The 19466-nt window shown below is 39.9% G+C and overlaps 1 protein-coding gene across 1 annotated transcript in view; it reads right to left on the reverse strand.

The window, feature by feature from the left end:
* Positions 1-1302: 1302 nt before the first annotated feature.
* The window catches only part of HMMR (hyaluronan mediated motility receptor), a 43197-nt gene continuing 25033 nt past the window's right edge, over positions 1303-19466 (reverse strand). The window contains exons 12-18 of the mRNA XM_062188716.1: positions 18977-19093; positions 14666-14812; positions 13317-13469; positions 13115-13214; positions 11902-12078; positions 9406-9568; positions 1303-8842 (exon numbers count right to left, since the gene is read on the reverse strand). Coding sequence (XP_062044700.1) covers positions 8823-8842; positions 9406-9568; positions 11902-12078; positions 13115-13214; positions 13317-13469; positions 14666-14812; positions 18977-19093 — 877 coding nt within the window. The 3' untranslated portion in view covers positions 1303-8822. The remainder of the gene's footprint in view (positions 8843-9405; positions 9569-11901; positions 12079-13114; positions 13215-13316; positions 13470-14665; positions 14813-18976; positions 19094-19466) is intronic.

Consider the following 19466-nt stretch of genomic DNA (forward strand, 5'->3'; position numbering starts at 1 on the left):
GTACAGCTTATGGATTATAATGGCTTCTCCCTCCCATAACTTCCCTACCACCCGCAACCCTCCCCTCTCCCGCTCCGTCTCCCCTTCCATTTGCATCAAGATTCATTTTCAATTCTCTTTATATACAGAAGATCAATTTAGTATAAAGATTTCAACAGTTTGCACCCACATAGAAACACAAAGTGAAACATACTGTTTGAGTACTAGTTATAGCATTAAATCACAATGTACAGCACATTAAGGACAGAGATCCCACATGAGGAGCAAGTGCACAGTGGCTCCTGTTGTTGACCCAACAAATTGACACTCTAGTTTATGGCGCCAGTAACCACCCTAGGCTGTCGTCATGAGTTGCCAAGGCTATGGAAGCCTTCCAAGTTTGCCGACTCTGATCATATTTAGACAAGGTCATAAAAGACAGAGTGAGGATAGTAACCAATGATCCTAAGAGTGGCATTTACCAGGTTTGAACAATTATACCGCATTAAGTGGGGAAGAGGACTATCAGTACACACAGGTTGGGAGTAGAGCCATTGGTGGTAGAGTAGAGGTTATGATTACAAAGGAATGAGGCCCAGGTGTGCTAGACAGGGTCTAGAACAAAGGACAGAGTCATTAGAGGAGCTAAGAAAGGTGCTAAGCTACAATTAAGTTTTCTGATTGAGAGGCAAATAGAACCTGATAGAAGGGGCTTGATAATAATCTGGTGGGCTTTAGGCCTTGTAAATTCAGAGACCCAGACCTATCTATCTCTTCACCTGGGGTATATCCTAAGGTAGGTGTGAACGTCCTATTTCCTGGAAAAGCAGCAGAAGGTAGCCTAAGTCCTTGGGCCCCTGCACCCATGTGGGAGACCTGGAAGAAGCTCCTGGCTCCTGGCTTCAAATTGAGCCCAGCCCAGCTCTGGCCATTGCAGCCATTTGGGGAATGAACCAGTAGATGTAAGATTCTCTCTCTCTTTTCTTTCTCTCTCTTTCTGCTTCTGGCTCTCTGTAACTCTGCCTTTCAAATAAATAAATATTTTATTTTAAAGATTTTATTTATTTATTTGAGAGGTAGATTTATAGGCAGTGAGAGGGAGAGACAGAGGTAAAGGTCTTCTATCTGCTGGTTCACCTCCCAGATGGCCGCAACGGCCGGAGCTGAACCAATCCAAAGTAGGTGCTATATCACAGCACCAGCCCTAGATAAATAAATAAATCTTTTTTTAAAAAAATGCTATAGTATTTTTTTAGAGAAAGAATCAATGAGAAAAAAAGTCAATAAACAAAAATTGAATATTAACATTAAAATGCAATTGAAAAGTGAAAAGATTCAAATGGCTCAAACACATATGTCAAAATATTCTAACTGAGACAGTAGTCAAGAAAATAATTTGAGAAACAGAAAGATGGTATATCCACTTTTTGGTTCACTTCCAAAATGCCTGCAATAGCAATGGCTGGGCCAAGGCTCGAGGCATGAACTGGGAATGCAATCCAGACCTCCCATTTTGTTGTAGGGATCCAACTTGAGACATCAGTGCAGCTTCTCAGAGTCTATTAGGAAGAAGTTTGTCAGGAGCCAAAGGTGTAGCCAGGAATTGAATCCAGGGATGACAGTAGGATACACAGACATCTTAACTGCTAGGCTAATCACTTGCTTCTTGATAAGAATTTACTTCATTTTAATTAGTAAGCATGCTAGCCAAGTTTAATGAGAAAGAAGTCATGAAGAGAGTAAACCGGGCAGATCTGGAAGGCACCTGGGTAAAGAACTGAGAGCCCAGTCTGCATTCGGACTTGTGTTTTTATGGGTTTGGGTGTGGGTGCTCCATTTCTCCTCATTCTACACCTTTTCTGAGATATTGTTGGGTGGAGGGCAGATGAGATTCCCCTAAGCTGCCCCCAGGGAGAGGGCTGGGAACCACCCAGCCAGATTACTGAGCAATGCAGAGACTTTTGATATGTAAAAACTGGTTTTCTTCCAAGGCTTACATCCTCATTTTATCACACAAACTTCCCATTTTCACAAAATCTCCATTTTCTTTGACCCTTGACACACACATAGGCAAATGTCTACCTAACTACATTAACATTCACCCTTCAAGGGAAGTAACCCATATGGCAGACATGGATGAGGTATACCTTCTGTGTTTTCTTCAGAGCTACATATGGGTGTAGAGCTGCTTATGGGGATTCTTCTTTTGCTGTCTGTCCTATGGTGTTCAGAAATGGCTTGGGAAGAGTGTCTTGCACAGTCCAGAGGGCTGGTCACATCCTACAACAGGACAGGCTAGAAGCCCTGCCTCATAACCATCTGGAGCTGGAAGGCTTTTATTCTGTTAGGGACAAAATGAGCAAGGTCACTAAAGGCACATAGTATAAAGAGAAGCAGAAAGAGTATAGAAGCTATAGGGCCAAGGAGAGAAAACCATTAGTGTTTACACTACTCAATGCTGGACCAGATCATGTTCATCCTGGACCTGGAGTGGTTTGACCCCATTCAAGAAAGGAAGAAATAGTTTTGTACCTGTCTAGTTAGACTGACTCAAAAACATTCTTGGAACATGGTGCAGATGATTGCTTAGGCAGCAGTTAGCATGTCTAACCGCCTGCCTGCCTTTATTTCAAAGGACTTAGATTAGCAGCTCCATCACAGGGGCTATAGCCATGACAGCATTTAACTGGGCAAAAGCTATGTTTTATTCTTTCTCAAAGGAGGGGGCCCTGTTCTGTCTTGCTCGTAAGGGCCCGATCATGAGCTTTGCTATCCTCTGTAACTAGGGATCCATAACCTGTTATAATGAGAAATGCCAGAGTTGTCTTAGGTTGTAGGAGTAGCAATCTGCTACATGGTCTGTATCTCCTCTGGTGCCAGGCTGTGTTCCTCAGAGATAAGGATGAACTCTAAATAGTTTACTATCTTTCTTTCTTTCTTTCTTTTTTTTTTTTTTTTTGACAGGCAGAGTGGATAGTGAGAGAGAGACAGAGAGAAAGGTCTTCCTTTTTGCCATTGGTTCACCCTCCAATGGCCGCTGTGGCCGGCGCATCTCGCTGATCCAAAGCCAGGAGCCAGGTGCTTCTCCTGGTCTCCCTTGCGGGTGCAGGGCCCAAGCACTTGGGCCATCCTCCACTGCCTTCCCGGGCCATAGCAGAGAGCTGGCCTGGAAGAGGGGCAACCGGGATAGAGTCCAGCGCCCCAACCGGGACTAGAACCCGGTGTGCCGGCGCCGCAAGGTGGAGGACTAGCCTGTTAAGCCACGGCGCCGGCCTAAATAGTTTACTTTCTGACACACCAGTTATGCTTTTTCTTTGGACACATAGTAGTCACATTCTATTAGGAAGTTAATGCAAATGCCCAGAATTGGAGTTTCAGGTGGGGATGCAGACAAGTAAGCCATCCACATTTTAAATCATCTCTCCACCCACCTCAAGAAATCTGTCCTGTAGTTCCTCCACAAAGGGCCTGTCCAAATAGGTGGGAGCTGTTTATAAATCCTTGTGTGGCAGTACTGTCCACATAAAACTCTTACTTTATGCCATTTGCTAACCTTCTTAAAGGCAACTAAGAACTGAGAGGAGGAGGTTTTTATGCTTAATAATAGTCAGATGGGCTTTAAGGGCCTGGCCAGGTATGTGTAAGGCCCTGATTTTTTTTTTTTTTTTTTAAGATTTATTTATTTGAAAGGCAGGGAGAGAGAGCACATACATATGGGTCTTCTATACACTGCTTCACTCCCCCAGTGGCTGCAACAATCAGAGCTGGGCCAGGCCAAAGGCAGGAGCCAGGAGCTTCTGTTGGGTCTCCTGCATGGATGCAGGGGCCCAAGGACTTGGGTCATCCTCTGCTGCTTTCCCAGGCACATTAGCAGGGAGCTGGAACAGAAGTGGAGCAGCTGGGACATTAACTGGTACCCATATGGGATGCTGACACTGCAGGTTGTGACTTAACCTGCTGTGTCGGTCCCCCACCCCCCCATCTTTTCACATGGTTTCTGTGAACACCCTCTCCATCTTGAGAAAGCACCCTCTACCATGAGACTCTGGTCTGAAACTATGATCTAAAACTCAGACAATAACAGTACTTAACAGTACATCCCACTAGGTAGAGCATATAAACTCCCTAGCATGATCACTCAAGCTTAAAACAGATATGCTGCACCTGGATGAATGTTAAGATTTTAATGTCTATTGTCAAGATTATAATTGATACCAGTTTTTCATAGGCCTTAGGTTAGCTTGACCCTAGCAACCATGTATTTCCCCTCCCTCCCTGTGGTTTTTGCCTTTATAAACCCTGTTGTTTTAAGTTTCAGGGTTGAGAGTTCTTTAGGACATGAGCCCACTCTCCACTGCCAGATATAAAGGACCACCAAATTTTATCAATGTGCGGTGCTCCTCTGTTTGTACCTGTTCAGGCACAACAATATTTTGACCTAGCAAAGCCTGGCTTTCTCCATGTAACCTGATTATTCGAACACTGCGGGCCACATCTAATCAGTTAAGTAATCACTCAAACATTAAAAATAGACAGATAATGTCAAATCTTTTCAGATTCAATTCTCTCAATCAAGGCTCAATAACAGAAAAACAGGAGAAAATTCTTGCAAAATGCATAAAAATCTTGTTACCTAGGTCAGTTACAAAAGAAGAAAAACCTTAATTTAAAAGGATTAGCATGGATGGAAGACCTCTCTCTCTGCCTCTCCTTTCTCTGTGTAACTCTTTCAATAAATAAATAAATCTTTAAGAAAAAGAATTAGCATCTGATATCAGCATATGAACTAATCACTTACATCATTTAAATACAAGATGAAGCAAAAGAGGACGAGAATCTGGTAATCCTGCTTCTGGACTTCCAAAATAGAGGAGTAAACTTTAAGATAGCTTACTGTGTAACAGTTTTTCAATTCTGGAAACTTTAAATAAGTTTTTGAATTAAGTAGGAAACAAGCTAAAAATGTTTACATAATTATACTTTACCAAAGTATTGTGAACCCTGGAAATTTCATGAAGTTTATTTTATTTTTATCTACTTTAAAGACATAGTTAGAGAGAGAGAGGGAGAAACAGAGATCTTCCAACCATAGGTTTATTCCCCAAATGGCCACAATTGCTGGGATTGAGCCTGGCTGAAGCCACGAACCAGGAGCATCTTCTGGGTCTCTCACATGGGTATTGCGGCCCATACACTTGGGCATGCTCTGCTGCTCTCTCAAACGCATTAGTGGAGAGCTAGAATGGAAGTGGAGTAGCCAGAACATGAAATGATGCTCACGTGATGTGCTGGTGTTGCAGGTAGTGGCTTTACCCGATATGCCACAGTACCACTCCAAGCTCTCAGTTCCTTACTGAGATGCCCTCCTGGCCTGTCAGGTGTATTCTCTGCATTATTTCTTTCCATTAAACTTAGCTAGCATGCTTACTGCTACTGTTTCACATCTAAATTCTTTCTTGTACAGACAAAATCCCCCTAGCAGCTGATCTCTGTTAACATATTTAGTAACCACAAAGGGACTAGAGTAAGAGCAGTGGTGAGTCTTGAGCAATCAAACCTCGTCCTGAGGAATGCTCCATGTCTAGTCTTCTAGCCTTTTTCCTGCCTTGTCTAGTGGCAACGTCTCTTTGCCAATATTTCATGAGCCTAGCCACCCTGGCCATTCTCTGCTCTGTCTCTTTCAGCCAAAGTCTCTTTGCCACACTCATGCAGGAAGAATATCTTACAAAAGAATGAGGCGATTTATTCTCTTTCAAACTTTCTACCTAGGCCTTCTTGACCCTATTTGTCTTCCCTGACCTGTCGAGGGTCTATTCACTACCTCACCTTCATCTCAACTACAAGGAGGTGGGAGTATTATCTCATTTGGCTCTCCCTGCTGAAGGGCACCATGTGTCTCATTTCCCCTAACTCCTTTGGTGCTGTTTTAAAACACACTAGCAAGAACTGGTCTTAGTACAGTTTCTCTTAAACTGTTTTTACAACCAACCATATCCTCTACAGGGCCAAGTTTTCCAACTCCCTCCTAAGTTTCTATCTAGACTAGCATGAGTCGGCCTTAATGTTCCTCTGACCCAAAGGATTCCCATTTTCTTGCTCACTAGTTTATTCCCACCTATTTAAGATCTTTTAAGGTTGAGGACCAACATATGCCTTGTTAAACTCACAGTTCTTCACACGCTGCCCTGTCGGACCCTCGCCAGCGAAGGTCCAACGCAGTCACAACACGGTCACTGTTTCTCGGTTCTCAAGGAACTTTCACTCTTTCTCGGTTCTCAAGGAACTTTACTCTTGGAGACAAAAGGAAAGGGCAAAGGAAGAGGAGAAAAGGAGGGGCAGCGGCAGCCGGTGGCGGCCCGCCCAGATACCAATGTCCCTTTATATCCCAAGTCCCGTGGAGCATGAGCTCCACAGCCAATAGCGGTTCTCTTCATGTGCAGTTTTGTCCAATCAGATGAAAGGGCGCGTATAGCCTCGGGTCGAAAGTTCATCTGTTTCACCTGGTTCTTCCTAGTTGTTTATGCAGAGTCCATCCTGCCTCAACTTCATCTGTTTCACCTGGTTGTTTTCGTAGGCCTTGTGGTTGACTGATTGCTGCAAGCCATGTAGAGGAGGTTCCCACAGGTGGCAGCCTGCGGTTCCCCACACTGCCCCATGTTGTAGGTCCCGAGGCCTGAAATGTTGAAACTCTCTGAAATCTTGCTGCACTTTCTAAAAGCTATAAATTGCTGAGCTATTATTATGACCATGCATTTTTTGTCATCCAATTGTAATTTTCAGAAAGTGTCTGCAATTCTATTTCTGGAGCTGTGTTTTAACAGAACATTGTTGGTTCTCACTTAAATATTTTAACTTCTAGGCTTAAAGATTTTCCTGAGGAATTAGAATTGTGTTGTAGGGGATAAGCCACTGCCTGCAGTGCCAACATCCTGTGTGGGCGCTAGTTCAAGAGCTGGCTGTTTCACTTTTTTTTTTTTTTTTTTTAATATTTATTTATTTACCTGAGAGGCAGAGTTAGAGAGAGGTCTTCCATCCACTGATTTATGCCCCCAAAAGGCCACAGTAGCCAGAGAGCTGGGCTGATCCGAAGCCAGGAGCTAGGAGCTTCCGCCCGTTCTCTTACACAGGTGCAGAGGCCCAAGGACTTAGGCCATCTTCCACTGCTTTCCCAGGCCATCAGCACGGAGCTGGATCCAAAGTGGAGCAACTGGAACTCAAACTGGTGCCCATATGGGATGCTGGCACCTCAGGCATATGCTTAATCTACTATGCCACAGTGCCAGCCCCTGTTTCACTTCTGATCCAGCTCCCTGCTAATGCACCTGGGAAAGTAGCGGAGGATGGCCCAAGTCCTTAGGCCCCTGTACCCACATGGAAAATCTGGAAGAATCTTCTGCTTCTTGGTTTCAGCCTGACACAGCCCTGGCTGTTGTAGCCATTTGGGGCATAAACCAACAAATAGAAGATCTCTCTCTTACTCTCCCTCTCTCTGTAAGTCTGCCTTGCAAATAAATAAAATAAATTTAAAAAAAAAAAATCAATTGTGCAATTCAGACATTATAGGGGGAGAATTATCACTTCCTAAAGTGTCATTTGGAATTCTGGGTTAAGTGGAATATGGAGGGTATAGACAATAAATAAATAGAGACATTAATGTAACTATAAAATTCAAATTGGATAATTGGGTAAATGGCATAATTTTTTGTCATGCTACACACTCAGTAGACAAGCAGATGACAAATGGTACATGACAAATTCTCTAAAGAGGTTCCATATACTGGGGCTGTTTGGTAAAGCTGCCACCTGCAATGCTGGCATCCCATATGGGTGCCAGATCGAGTCCCAGATGCTCCACTTCTGATCCAGCTCTCTGCTATGGCCTGGGAAAACAGCAAAAGATGGCCTAAGTCCTCAGGCCCCTGAACTTGTGTGGGAAACTTGGAAGAAACTCTTGGCTCCTGACTTTGGATTGAGCCCAGCTCTGGCCACTGTGGCCATTTGGGGAGTGAACCAGCAGATGTAAGCCTCTCTGTAACTCTGCCTTTCAAATAAATAAATCAATTAAAAAAAAAAAAAAAAAAAGACTTCCAGAATCAAGCTAAAAAAATGTGAGATGGAATCATAATCTTGAAACTAAGGCTACTGTCAAGGGGAATAATGAAGATGATTTTCAAAGGAATACTGATTTTGTGGGAAGCAATGTAAGCTAAAAAGTCAGATATAAGGCTACAATAAGATGATAATAAGATGATAAAGATAAGCATTAAGGGGGCAGTATTTACAATAGGAAAAATACAGGAGACATATTGGTAAAAAATTGAGTTTTTTTCACATACTAAAGATAGGCAATTAAATTTTTTTTTAAAAGACTGATTTATTTATTTTAAAGGAAGAGTTATAGAGAGGCAGACTCAGAGAGAGATATGTTCCATCTGCTGGTTACACTCCCTAAATGGCCACAACGGCAGGAGCTGCATCGATCCAAAGCCAGGAGCCAGGAGCTTCCTCTGGGTCTCTCACGTGGTTGCAGGGTCCCAAGGACTTGGGCCTTCTTTCACTGCTTTCTAAGGCCATAGCTGAGTTGGAATGGTAGTGGAGCAGCTGGGACTGGCATTCACATGGGAACTGGCACCCATACGAGATGCCGGAACTGCAGGTGTTAGCTTTACCCACTACACCACAGAGCCGGCCCTGGCAATTAAATGAAATACAAATACAGCATTTTAAAACACCCATTAAAAATATAATAGTAACAACAATATCATCATCATCAACAATCATAATAAAGTAATCTTCAACAGGTTTTTCAGATGCTGCATGAGTTCTTGATTCTCCATAGGAGCTCAGCAGCAGTTTGTATTGCCTGGAAGGATATTAGAAAAAATTATCAGTATTTTAAATGAAAACTTACTCCTCAATCATTATAAACTAAACACAGGCCTCTTGTCTTCTCTAAGGCAGATGAAGCAAGGCTTACATTCTGCACATTATTTGTGAGTATATTCCTTTATCACTATTTCAACCAGTTTTTATTTGTTGTGAAATATACAAAGATCCAACATGAGGAAAGAGAAAATCTACTTTTCCAAAAACACAAATTAGAAAATGAAGGATGTAGCAGATATACAATAATCAGTTATTACAGAGAGAATAATTTGAGGGGATGTGGGTAGCAAAAAAGTCATGCAAGCCTTTAAAGAAGATGTAATTTGGGCCTGAAGGATAGGTAAGATTTAGATACAGAGAAAAAGAAAAATAATATAGAAGGAGAAAAAAGTTATTGTACAAAACAATTTCAGTAAGAATTTCTTTTATATCAAAAGCTGTCAACAAATTTTCAAAGTTAATAAAATGAACAAGTTGCTAAATGCCGTGAAAGGAAATCTAAAGGAAGATGAGACTTCTATACATTTATTCATTTCTTACCTTCTTTTAATGGAGTTTTCATGGCAAAATTTTCTTTACTTTCATGATGAAAAGCCTTTGAAGGATCAAAGTGTCTGATACCCAGAACTTTATTCAATTCCTCCTGAAGTTTTCTCTCATTTTGTCTTCTTTTAGCAAGCTGAGAGCGGAGTTTTGTCACCTCCTATATAAGAGAAATTAAATTAATAAAGAATATTAAAGTTGGTGAACTGTGTTATCATTATTGCAAGGTAAACTCCAAAGTTGTTTATGTATCACACCTAATGGCAAAAATGACTATAACACATAAGCTTTAAGAATGAATTACAGGCTGGTGCTGTGGTGTAGCAAGTAAAGCCGCCACCTACAGTACCAGCATCCCATATGGGTGCCAGTTCAAGTCCTGGCTGCTCTATTTCTGATCCAGCTCTCTGCTATGGCCTGGGAAAGCAGTAGAAGCTCAAGACCTTGGACTCCTGAGCCTGTGTGGGAGACCCAAAGGAACCTCCTGGCTCCTGGCTTTGGATTGGTGCAGCTATCTGGGGAGTGAACCAGCAGATAGAAGACCTCTCTTTCTGCCTCTGCCTCTCTGTAATGCTGCCTTTCAAATAAATAATTTTTTTTTTAAAAGAGTGAATTACAAAATGACTTTGAGCAAGTATGCCAAACAAAAGTCTGAAATCTTTATCTCTACAGGTACAAAGCTACTTTCTCAAAATGGATCAATAACCTAAATGTAAGAGCTGAAACTACAGGCTATTAGAACAAATTAGGAGTAAGTGTTCATGATCTTTGATTTGGCAAAGGATTTTTAGATACCGAAGAAGAAGAATAAGTAGCAAAAGAAAAACAAAGATGCATTGGAATTCAACAAAATGTTGTGCTTCAAAGGATAACATTAATAAAGTAAAAAGACGGCCGGCGCTGTGGCTTAACAGGCTAATCCTCCGCCTTGCGGCGCCGGCACACCGGGTTCTAGTCCCGGTTGGGAGGCCGGATTCTATCCCGGTTGCTCCTCTTCCAGGCCAGCTCTCTGCTATGGCCCGGGAAGGCAGTGGAGGATGGCCCAAGTGCTTGGGCCCTGCACCCGCATGGGAGACCAGGAGAAGCACCTGGCTCCTGGCTTCGGATCAGCGAGATGCGCCGGCCATTGGAGGGTGAACCAATGGCAAAAAGGAAGACCTTTCTCTCTGTCTCTCTCTCTCACTATCCACTCTGCCTGTCAAAAAAAAAAAAAAAAGATTTATTTCTTGGGGCCAGCGCTGTGGTGCAGCGGGTTAACGCCCTGCCCTGAAGCGCTGGCATCCCATATGGGCGCCTGTTCTAGTCCTGGCTGCACCTCTTCTAATCCAGCTCTCTGCTGTGGCCTGGGAAAGCAGTAGAAGATGGCCCAAGTGCTCCGGCCGCGGCGGTCATTGGAGGGTGAACCAAAGGCAAAAGGAAGACCTTTCTCTCTGTCTCTCTCTCACTATCCACTCTGCCTGTCAAAAATAAATAGAGCTTTATATCCAGAAGGACAGCTGGAATAAAAAGGTTAAGTAATATCAAATGTTAGTGAGTACATGGAAAACTGGAAACCTTATACACAGTCTGACAGTTTTCGAATTGATTAAAACTAGTTACCATACGACCTTGCAATTTCAGGCCCAGTTATATACCTCACAGAAATAAAAACGTATGTCCATACAAAAACTTGTACATGAATGTTTATAGTAGCATTATTCAGAACAGACAAAACATGAACACAATTTGAATGTCCATCAATTGACAAACAGATAAATAAAATGCTGAATATTCACACAATGAATTATTGCTTGGCCATAAAAAGGAATGAAGTATTTATACATACAACAACATGGATGAGCTCTGAAAACATATTAACTGAACCAAAGCAATCACAAAAGACTACCTATTATTTGAGTCCATGAATATAAAATGTCCACAATAGGAAACTCGATAAAGATACTGGCTGCCTAGGGCTGAAGGGTTGCATAGAATGAGGAGATAGGAGAATAAAAGGTAAAAGGTACAGAATTTCATTTTAAGGTGATAAAAATACTCTAAATTGACTATGATGATTATTGCACTTATATGACTATAATAAAAACCATAGAATTATATATTTTAAAGGAGTAAATTGTATAGGATGTGAATTAATCTCACAAATTTGTTAGAAAATTTAAATACCTAAGTATTTTTTAATACCGGTTGTCTTTATTGTGATTACATCAAGAAGCTTGCTATTTTGCTAACAGAAATGGATATGTAAAGCTTTATGAATTCTTCCCATTACTTTTGTAATTTCAACATACTAAAGAGGTAGTTAAAAAGCTGAGAACACTGAATACTAATCTAATTGATGCTCTAAAATAAAGCCATTAACTCTACGATCAACTTTCCTCCATAAGCTACTTTTTTCTGATATAAAAGATGTTCATCTTAATAAGTTTTATAAATAGTTAAATTAATAGAACCCCATCCCAGTATCTTTCAAAAAATAAATATTACTTTACAAACCGATTTTAGCTGGCTATTTTCATCTTTTAGTTTCACAACATGCTTGATTTTTTGCTTCAGATTCTGATGACCCAATAATGTAGCATATGAATCTCTTAATTTATTTAGCTGTTCCTGAGCTGCACCATGTTCACTCAACAATGCCTGCTTCTCTGCTTCAAAAGCATCCAGTTGTAGCTAGAAGAGATTATAAAGTTAAGACCTAAACTGTTAAACAAAAATCCTAAACTGTTAAATCTTATTAGTTTCATATAATCCATAAAAAATCTAAAGAGAATTTCAAAAACCTAAAATGGAAGATACATACATTATCTCAGGGCTCTCTACAGCTTCTCTAAGAAAATCTTAAATGTACTATTTTTCATTTTACAGCTCATTTAAAAAGGAAAAGGAACAAAGAAAATTAGCCAGCCTTAATATGTACCAACTAGATAAACAGATTCTAACCAATATTGATTGCACTTCACTCCAAAATTAGCATGTACCCTTTTTCCTTTAGGAGACATCAGGATATTAATTTGAGAAACACTGAGATCGTAACAAAATGCATATCACAAATTAACAAAGATTATCAAAAGTTCATATGAGGACAACCTTTTGAGGTATTTATTAAGCTCTTTATTAGAAAGGATTTTATAACCTATAAGGCCACATTAAAAAATTTATGTCCAGGAGCTGTGGCACAGTGGGTTAAAGCCCTGGCCTGCAGCACCAGCATCTCTATGGGTTCTGCTTTGAGTCCCGGCTGCTCCACTTCTGATCTAGCTCCCTGCTAATGCACCTGGGGAAGCAGCAGAGGATGGCCCAAGTCCTTGGGTCCCTGAACCCACGTGGGAGACTCGGAAGAAACTCCTTACTCCTAGTTTCAGACTGGCTCAGCTCCAGCCATTGCAGCCATTTGGGGACTGAACCAGCAGATAGATGACTTCTCTCTCTCTATCTCTACCTCTCTCTATAACTAACTGTCTTTTAAATCTTTTATTAAAACAAGAAATTTATGTCCATTAAACTTACCAATTATAGTTCAATGAAGGTGGAGAAAATTTATGTAAAATCTAATAAAATTCATAAAACCTTAATTGAAAGTTAAATATGCACTGAAAATACAGAACAAAATGATATTACAGGAAAGCAAGTCACTGTCATGACTATAAGGGAGAACAAAGTAAACTCCTAAAATGAGCAGAAGTGGGTTTAATCTTAAATGACAAACCTGAAAAGGTTTTGTTTTCTTGTACAATTCTTCATAAAGGAGACGCCACTTATTAACTTCCTCAGTTAATTCTTCCATTATATTTTCTTTTTCAGCTTTTCTATATAACAAAGTCAAATTTTAAAAATTAGAGAATTACTATATTTCCTGATTAGGAAAAAAAAGTGAATTACATGGCACTCAGGTTCCAAATAGAGATTACCTTGATTCTTCCTCTTCCAGTTGTTTCTTAAAGTCTTCATTTTGTTCCTTGAGTTGATTCTGCAATTCAGTTATTTTTTTATCAGAAGAAACTGCAATTTCTTTAATTTCTGCTTCCTTAAGTTCTGACTTGGTCTGCAGATCTAGCAGCATCCTTGGGTTTGAGAGAGAAGAGTCCACAACATTTTATAGCTATTTTAATTACTTTATCTTTATTTTTTTTTTTAAATTCAAGGAACTCTTCAAGAATGTAACTTAAGGGGCCAGCATTGTGGCGTGGCAGGTAAAGCCACCTCCTGCAGTGCCAGCATCCAGTATGGGAGCAGGTTTGAATCCTAACTGCTTTGCTTCTTCCTAACGTGCCTGGGAAGGCAGCAGATGGCCCAAGTGCTTGAGCCCTTACACCCATGTGGGAGATCCAAATGAAGCTCTTGGCTACTGGCTTTGGCTTGGCCAGGATCTAGCCATCATGGTCACCAGCAGATGGAGGCTCTCTATCTCGCTCTCTCTTTCTGTAACTCTGTCTTCAAATAAATGTAAAAAAAAAAAACTTAAAAAAAAAAAAAAAAAAGGCCGGCGCCGTGGCTCAACAGGCTAATCCTCCGCCTTGCGGCGCCGGCACCCCGGGTTCTAGTCCCGGTCGGGGCACCGATCCTGTCCCGGTTGCCCCTCTTCCAGGCCAGCTCTCTGCTGTGGCCCGGGAGTGCAGTGGAGGATGGCCCAAGTGCTTGGGCCCTGCACCCCATGGGAGACCAGGAGAAGCACCTGGCTCCTGGCTTCAGATCAGCACGATGCGCCGGCCGCAGCGCGCTACCGCGGCGGCCATTGGAGGGTGAACCAACGGCAAAAGGAAGACCTTTCTCTCTGTCTCTCTCTCACTGTCCACTCTGCCTGTCAAAAAAAAAAAAAAAAAAAAAAAAAAACCTTAAAATTTTTTCTTTTACATTTATTTGAGAGGAAAACATAGAGAGAGATCCCATCTGTTAGCTCACTCTCCAAATGCCTGCAACAGTTGGGGTGGAGGGAGGTCCAGATTTACAGGTAGAGAACTCATTGTGGGTGGCAGGAACCTAATTACTTGAGCCATCTCTGCTGCTTCTCAGAGTCTACACTAGCACAAAGCTGTTGGAGTCAGGAATCAAAAATATATGTTCCGATGTGTGAGATGGGTATCTTAACCAATACACAAGAATTGTAACTTTTTGATATAAATTCTTAATTTTCAACCTAAAATCACCAGAGGCATGGAACAACTACCTGCATCACTTACCAGTTGGCTTTAAACAACATTAAATTGTCTTAATAGTTCTAAGATTACCAGTGTGGGAAGGCTTTATTTCTTCTACATACCTTGCATATTCTTGATTAGCATTCTCAGTTGCCAACATCTGATGCTGAACATCTTTTGCACTTTTTTCAGCCTGGGCCACTTTTTCTTGTAGTGCTGAGTTCTCCAGTTTAAGATCTTCTATCTCACTAGCTATTAATCTTTTGTAGCTTATTAAAAAGAAAAGAAAATAGTCAAAGCATTTTTTTAATTAAAATGACAAATATATAGCTAATTGATCAGTTTATATTTTATAAACTTTGAGGTGAAACTAACAAAACCTTGCAATATATTCATGCATTTATATGGGTAAGAATTCTGTGTTCAAGGTAAGTACTAATGAGTTTACATGGTATTTGTTGTTCATTGAAGGAAAAAAAAAAACAAATGTCTTCTATGTGAAGCAAGTATGCATAGAAAGATGGGGGAAAAAATCAACTACCAAACATGAAACTTACTTCAAAATAAAAATACACAATCTCTGCACCTACTTTCACAGAGTTTATGGTTGTATGGAAGATGGAAAATGTCTCTTTCATTCCTTGTGAAAAACAGATTAAGGAAAACTTTCAGAAAATAAAGATGAAATTAAAGAGGACAAAGACCAATAAGATATGAACCTAATGAATAAGAGATAGAGGAGCAGAAACCAGAAGACGAGTTGATCCCACAGTAAAGTGCAATGGGTTTAGCTAAGGGATAATAAGGAACCATTAAAGGTCTCTAGGTAAATGGTTAGGGTAATTTGTGGAATGGGTAGTAATGAAGAACTGAAGATTAATTGGGAAATAATTACTTATCAACCCAGGTGAGTGACAAAGGAGGCTTGGACTATGGAGTTAGCAATGAAAAGATACCAGATCTCTTTTGGAGGAAAACAGAAAAAGTCAACAGATGTTGGGATAAGGGAGAGAAAATAATCAATTGTTTAAATTTCTAGAATGAGAATTTGGCAAGATGAAGCTCTCAGTATGACAAAACAAACAAACTAGATGATAGTCAAATACCTACTTGAAGATGTCAAGTAAGAAGCTGGATATACGAATATGGATTGAAAAGTTCTGCTTTGAAGAAATAAATTTTAAAGCCATTAGCATATTGGAAGTACTGATATGAAAGAATGAAAAAATATTTTCAAAAGCACTATTTCTCAAACTAGTAAGGGAAATTCCTTAAAGGACTGAGATCAGTACTTTACAGAGTCACATACATACACACATATTACGTGCAATTAATATATTTGTAATAAATATTTATCTGTCTCTATGCAGACATATATTCAAATACATACATCTAGTTTATATTTATATAATTTATATGTTCTGATATAAACTATAGATAAAAGACATGCACACATTGGGATCAGCGCGGTGGCATAGTGGGTAAAAGCCGCTGCCTACAGTGCTGGCATCCCATATGGGTGCTGGTTGGGAGTCTTGGCTGCTCTACCTCCAATCTAGCTCTCTCCTGGATAGTGGAAGATAGCCCAAGTGCTTGGATCCCTGCATCTGCGTGGAAGACCCAGAAGAAGCTCCTGGTTCCTGGCTTTGGATCAGCACAGCTCCAGCCAATGTGGCCAATTGGGGAGTGAACCAGTGGACGGAAGACCTCTCTCTTTGCCTCTCCTTCTCTCTATGTAACTCTGACTTTTAAATAAATAAATAAATCTTAAAAAGAAAAAGACATACACATGTAAATTATTCAATTATTTACCATAATGTATCATGTAGGATGAATATGTAGGAAGAGATCACTTGATAAAGAAACTACTACTAAATGAATGGATGCTAGGCAATTGGTTATCCATAAGAAAAAATAAAAATAAATTTAAGCCCTATATCAGTATACATAGATATCAGTGATAGGTAGAAGAATAAAAAGTTAAACATTGCACATTTACAGGAAAAGTGGGAGAATATTGTTATAAGCAGGATAGAAATAATTTCCTAGAATAAAGTGTTCATATAAAGATCTATACATTTAACCACATTAAAATAAAGAATTTCCAATTATCAAAAGGCATCATATGGAAAATAAAAAGAAGCCAGACCCTTGGAGAAGATATTTATAAACTATAACACTGATTAAAAACAAAAGTCTCCAAACCCAGAAAAATGTAATAGGCAAAAAACATGAGCACAAACCTTAAACAAGCCTTTTCTAGAAAAAAAAAAAAGGGGAATTAACAGGAAGCCATTTCACAGTTATATACCAGCAGAAAAGAGGTCTGTCTAGCTTATGTGATAAAGAAGACCAACAGAGGGGCCGATGTTGTGGTGCAATGGGTTAAGCTACCTCCTGCGACACTCGCATCCCATATGAGTGCCAGTTTCAGTTCTGGTGCTCTGCTTCAGTTCCAGTTCCCTGCTAAAGTGCATGGGAAAACAACAGAAGATAATCCAAGTACTTGGGCTGCTGTCACCCATGTGGGAGACCCAGATGGAGTTCCAGCTATAGCTGTCATAGTCATTTGGGGAGTGAACCAATAAATGGAAGATCTTTCTAACTCTGCCTTTCAAGCAAATAAATTAAAAAAAAAAAAAAAGAAAGAAAGAAAAATGAGGCCAATGGAGATTGATACATTACTAGTCAGATTCAGATTCTTATGCTTGTTTTGGGAAATGATTTCAATTTGCTTTTAAAGTTGAACATTCACATAAAGAATCCTTATACTTATATACTAGATCACAAGAATGTCTGTATAAATAATAATGACAAAATAAAGGAGAAATTAACACCAAAGTTCGAAGTAAGAATGGATAAGTAAATTATGATGTCACATAATCAAATATTCATAGCAGTGACCATGAACAACCTTTAGCTTCAGGCAACAACACTCAATCATAGAAACATATAGACCTGCGGAGTGAAAAAGTCCCAGGTAATGGCATATGCTATCATATTTTTTTGGCAACATTCAGAAAAAAATGAGATTAGATAATATATTATCTGCATAGATGCACATGTTATAAAATTATCAAACACAGAAAAAAAGTGAAGGAACAATAAATGCAGGCTTCAGGATAGTATTATCTGTTTAAGGAAGGCATAAAGATCAGATAGTAGAAGAACTCACAGGTGGATACTAAGTGGTTGAAAATCTTTTGGCTTACTGGCTGTCTTTTAAGGATTCCTGAACATGTTGATATTCTCTATTTATATCTTATATGCATATATTGCATATTCTTTTTTTTTTTTTTTTAGACAGGCAGAGTGGACAGTGAGAGAGAGAGAGACAGAGAGAAAGGTCTTCCTTTGCCGTTGGTTCACCCTCCAGCAGCCAGCGCACCGCGCTGATCTGATGGCAGGAGCCAGGTGCTTCTCCTGATCTCCCATGGGGTGCAGGGCCCAAGTATTTGGGCCATCCTCCACTGCACTCCCTGGCCACAGCAGAGAGCTGGCCTGGAAGAGGGGCAACCGGGACAGAATCCGGAGCCCCGACCGGGACTAGAACCCGGGGTGCCGGCGCCGCAAGGCGGAGGATTAGCCTGTTGAGCCACGGCGCCGGCGTTTTTTTTTTTTTTTTTTTTTTTTTTGACAGGCAGAGTGGATAGTGAGAGAGACAGAGAGAAAGGTCTTCCTTTTGCCATTGGTTCACCCTCCATTGGCCGCTGCGGCCGGCGCATCTCACTGATCCGAAGCCAGGAGTCAGGTGCTTCTCCTGGTCTCCCATTGCATATTCTTTTTAATAATCAAATACATTAACATAGATAAGAGGCTTCCATCCAAAATAATATAAATAAAAATGTTAATACTGCTACATTTATGAGATGCATATGTTGCTATAATTTCCTTGGTATCTACTTTTTTTTAAAGGGGAAATAACAGGTACATGGGATAACAGACATGGAAGTGTCTGTATCAACACAAAACACAATTTTCTATCAAGAAGGTAGAGTGAAAAAAAAAGAAGATGGAGTGAAGTAGAGCAGAATTTTGGTTAAGAATCGGGTCAGGATTAGGTGGTGGTATTGCATAGCTTTAAGATGGAAGTAAGGCTCAGTGGAGGTTTTATTAGTTTTGTCCCTAACTTGTCCATTTTAAAGATGAGTGAACATTAACATCTTTTAATATTAATTAGAAGAAATCTGATGAAAAGTTTAATGTCACTGAAGTTTAAAAGCTTCAGATGCATTATCTGTACATAAAGTGGGAAAGGGAAGTTTCTATATAAATTTAGTAAAATTACTAGGCAGCACTAAACATCTATTTATGGTTGGTTATCAAAGAATTTAAATAATAGAGATAATCATTGCTTTATATACTGATTTCCCTTGGTAAATACTTGTTTCTGCTCACATTATATTGGAGAGTAAAGATTCCCAAGAAAATACCTTTCAAATTGAGTAGTTACATCTTCAAGGTTTTGCACTGTACTATTATATGTTTCTTGTAAAAGCAGGGTGGCTTGAGAGTGATCAAGATTACTTTTCTGCAGTTCAGCTTCTTTCCTAAGGAAAAAAAAACAATTAAAATACAAAATATAAACCATTATCCTAAGAAAGAGAGTAAATAGTATTTACTTTTGAAATTGTTAATAATGCATCTCATAGCTTCACCTTTGCCTCACTGATATATATCTAATATCAAAGTTCATGTCTCTCATAGCATGTTTTTTTAACATACTAACTTCTCCATTGGCTTCATCTTATCTTTCCTGCTTATTTTGTTTTTCATGTAAATTCATTTACTACTAAATTCATCTTTTCATATCACATATGAAGGTACTTCAAAAAAATCATAAATTGGGTCAGTGTTGTGGTGTGGCTGTCAAAGCTGCCACATGTGATGCTGGCATTCCCATATGGGTGCTGGTTCAAGATC

This window comes from Lepus europaeus, chromosome 4, assembly GCF_033115175.1.
Source record: "Lepus europaeus isolate LE1 chromosome 4, mLepTim1.pri, whole genome shotgun sequence".
Taxonomy (NCBI): Eukaryota; Metazoa; Chordata; class Mammalia; order Lagomorpha; family Leporidae; genus Lepus; species Lepus europaeus.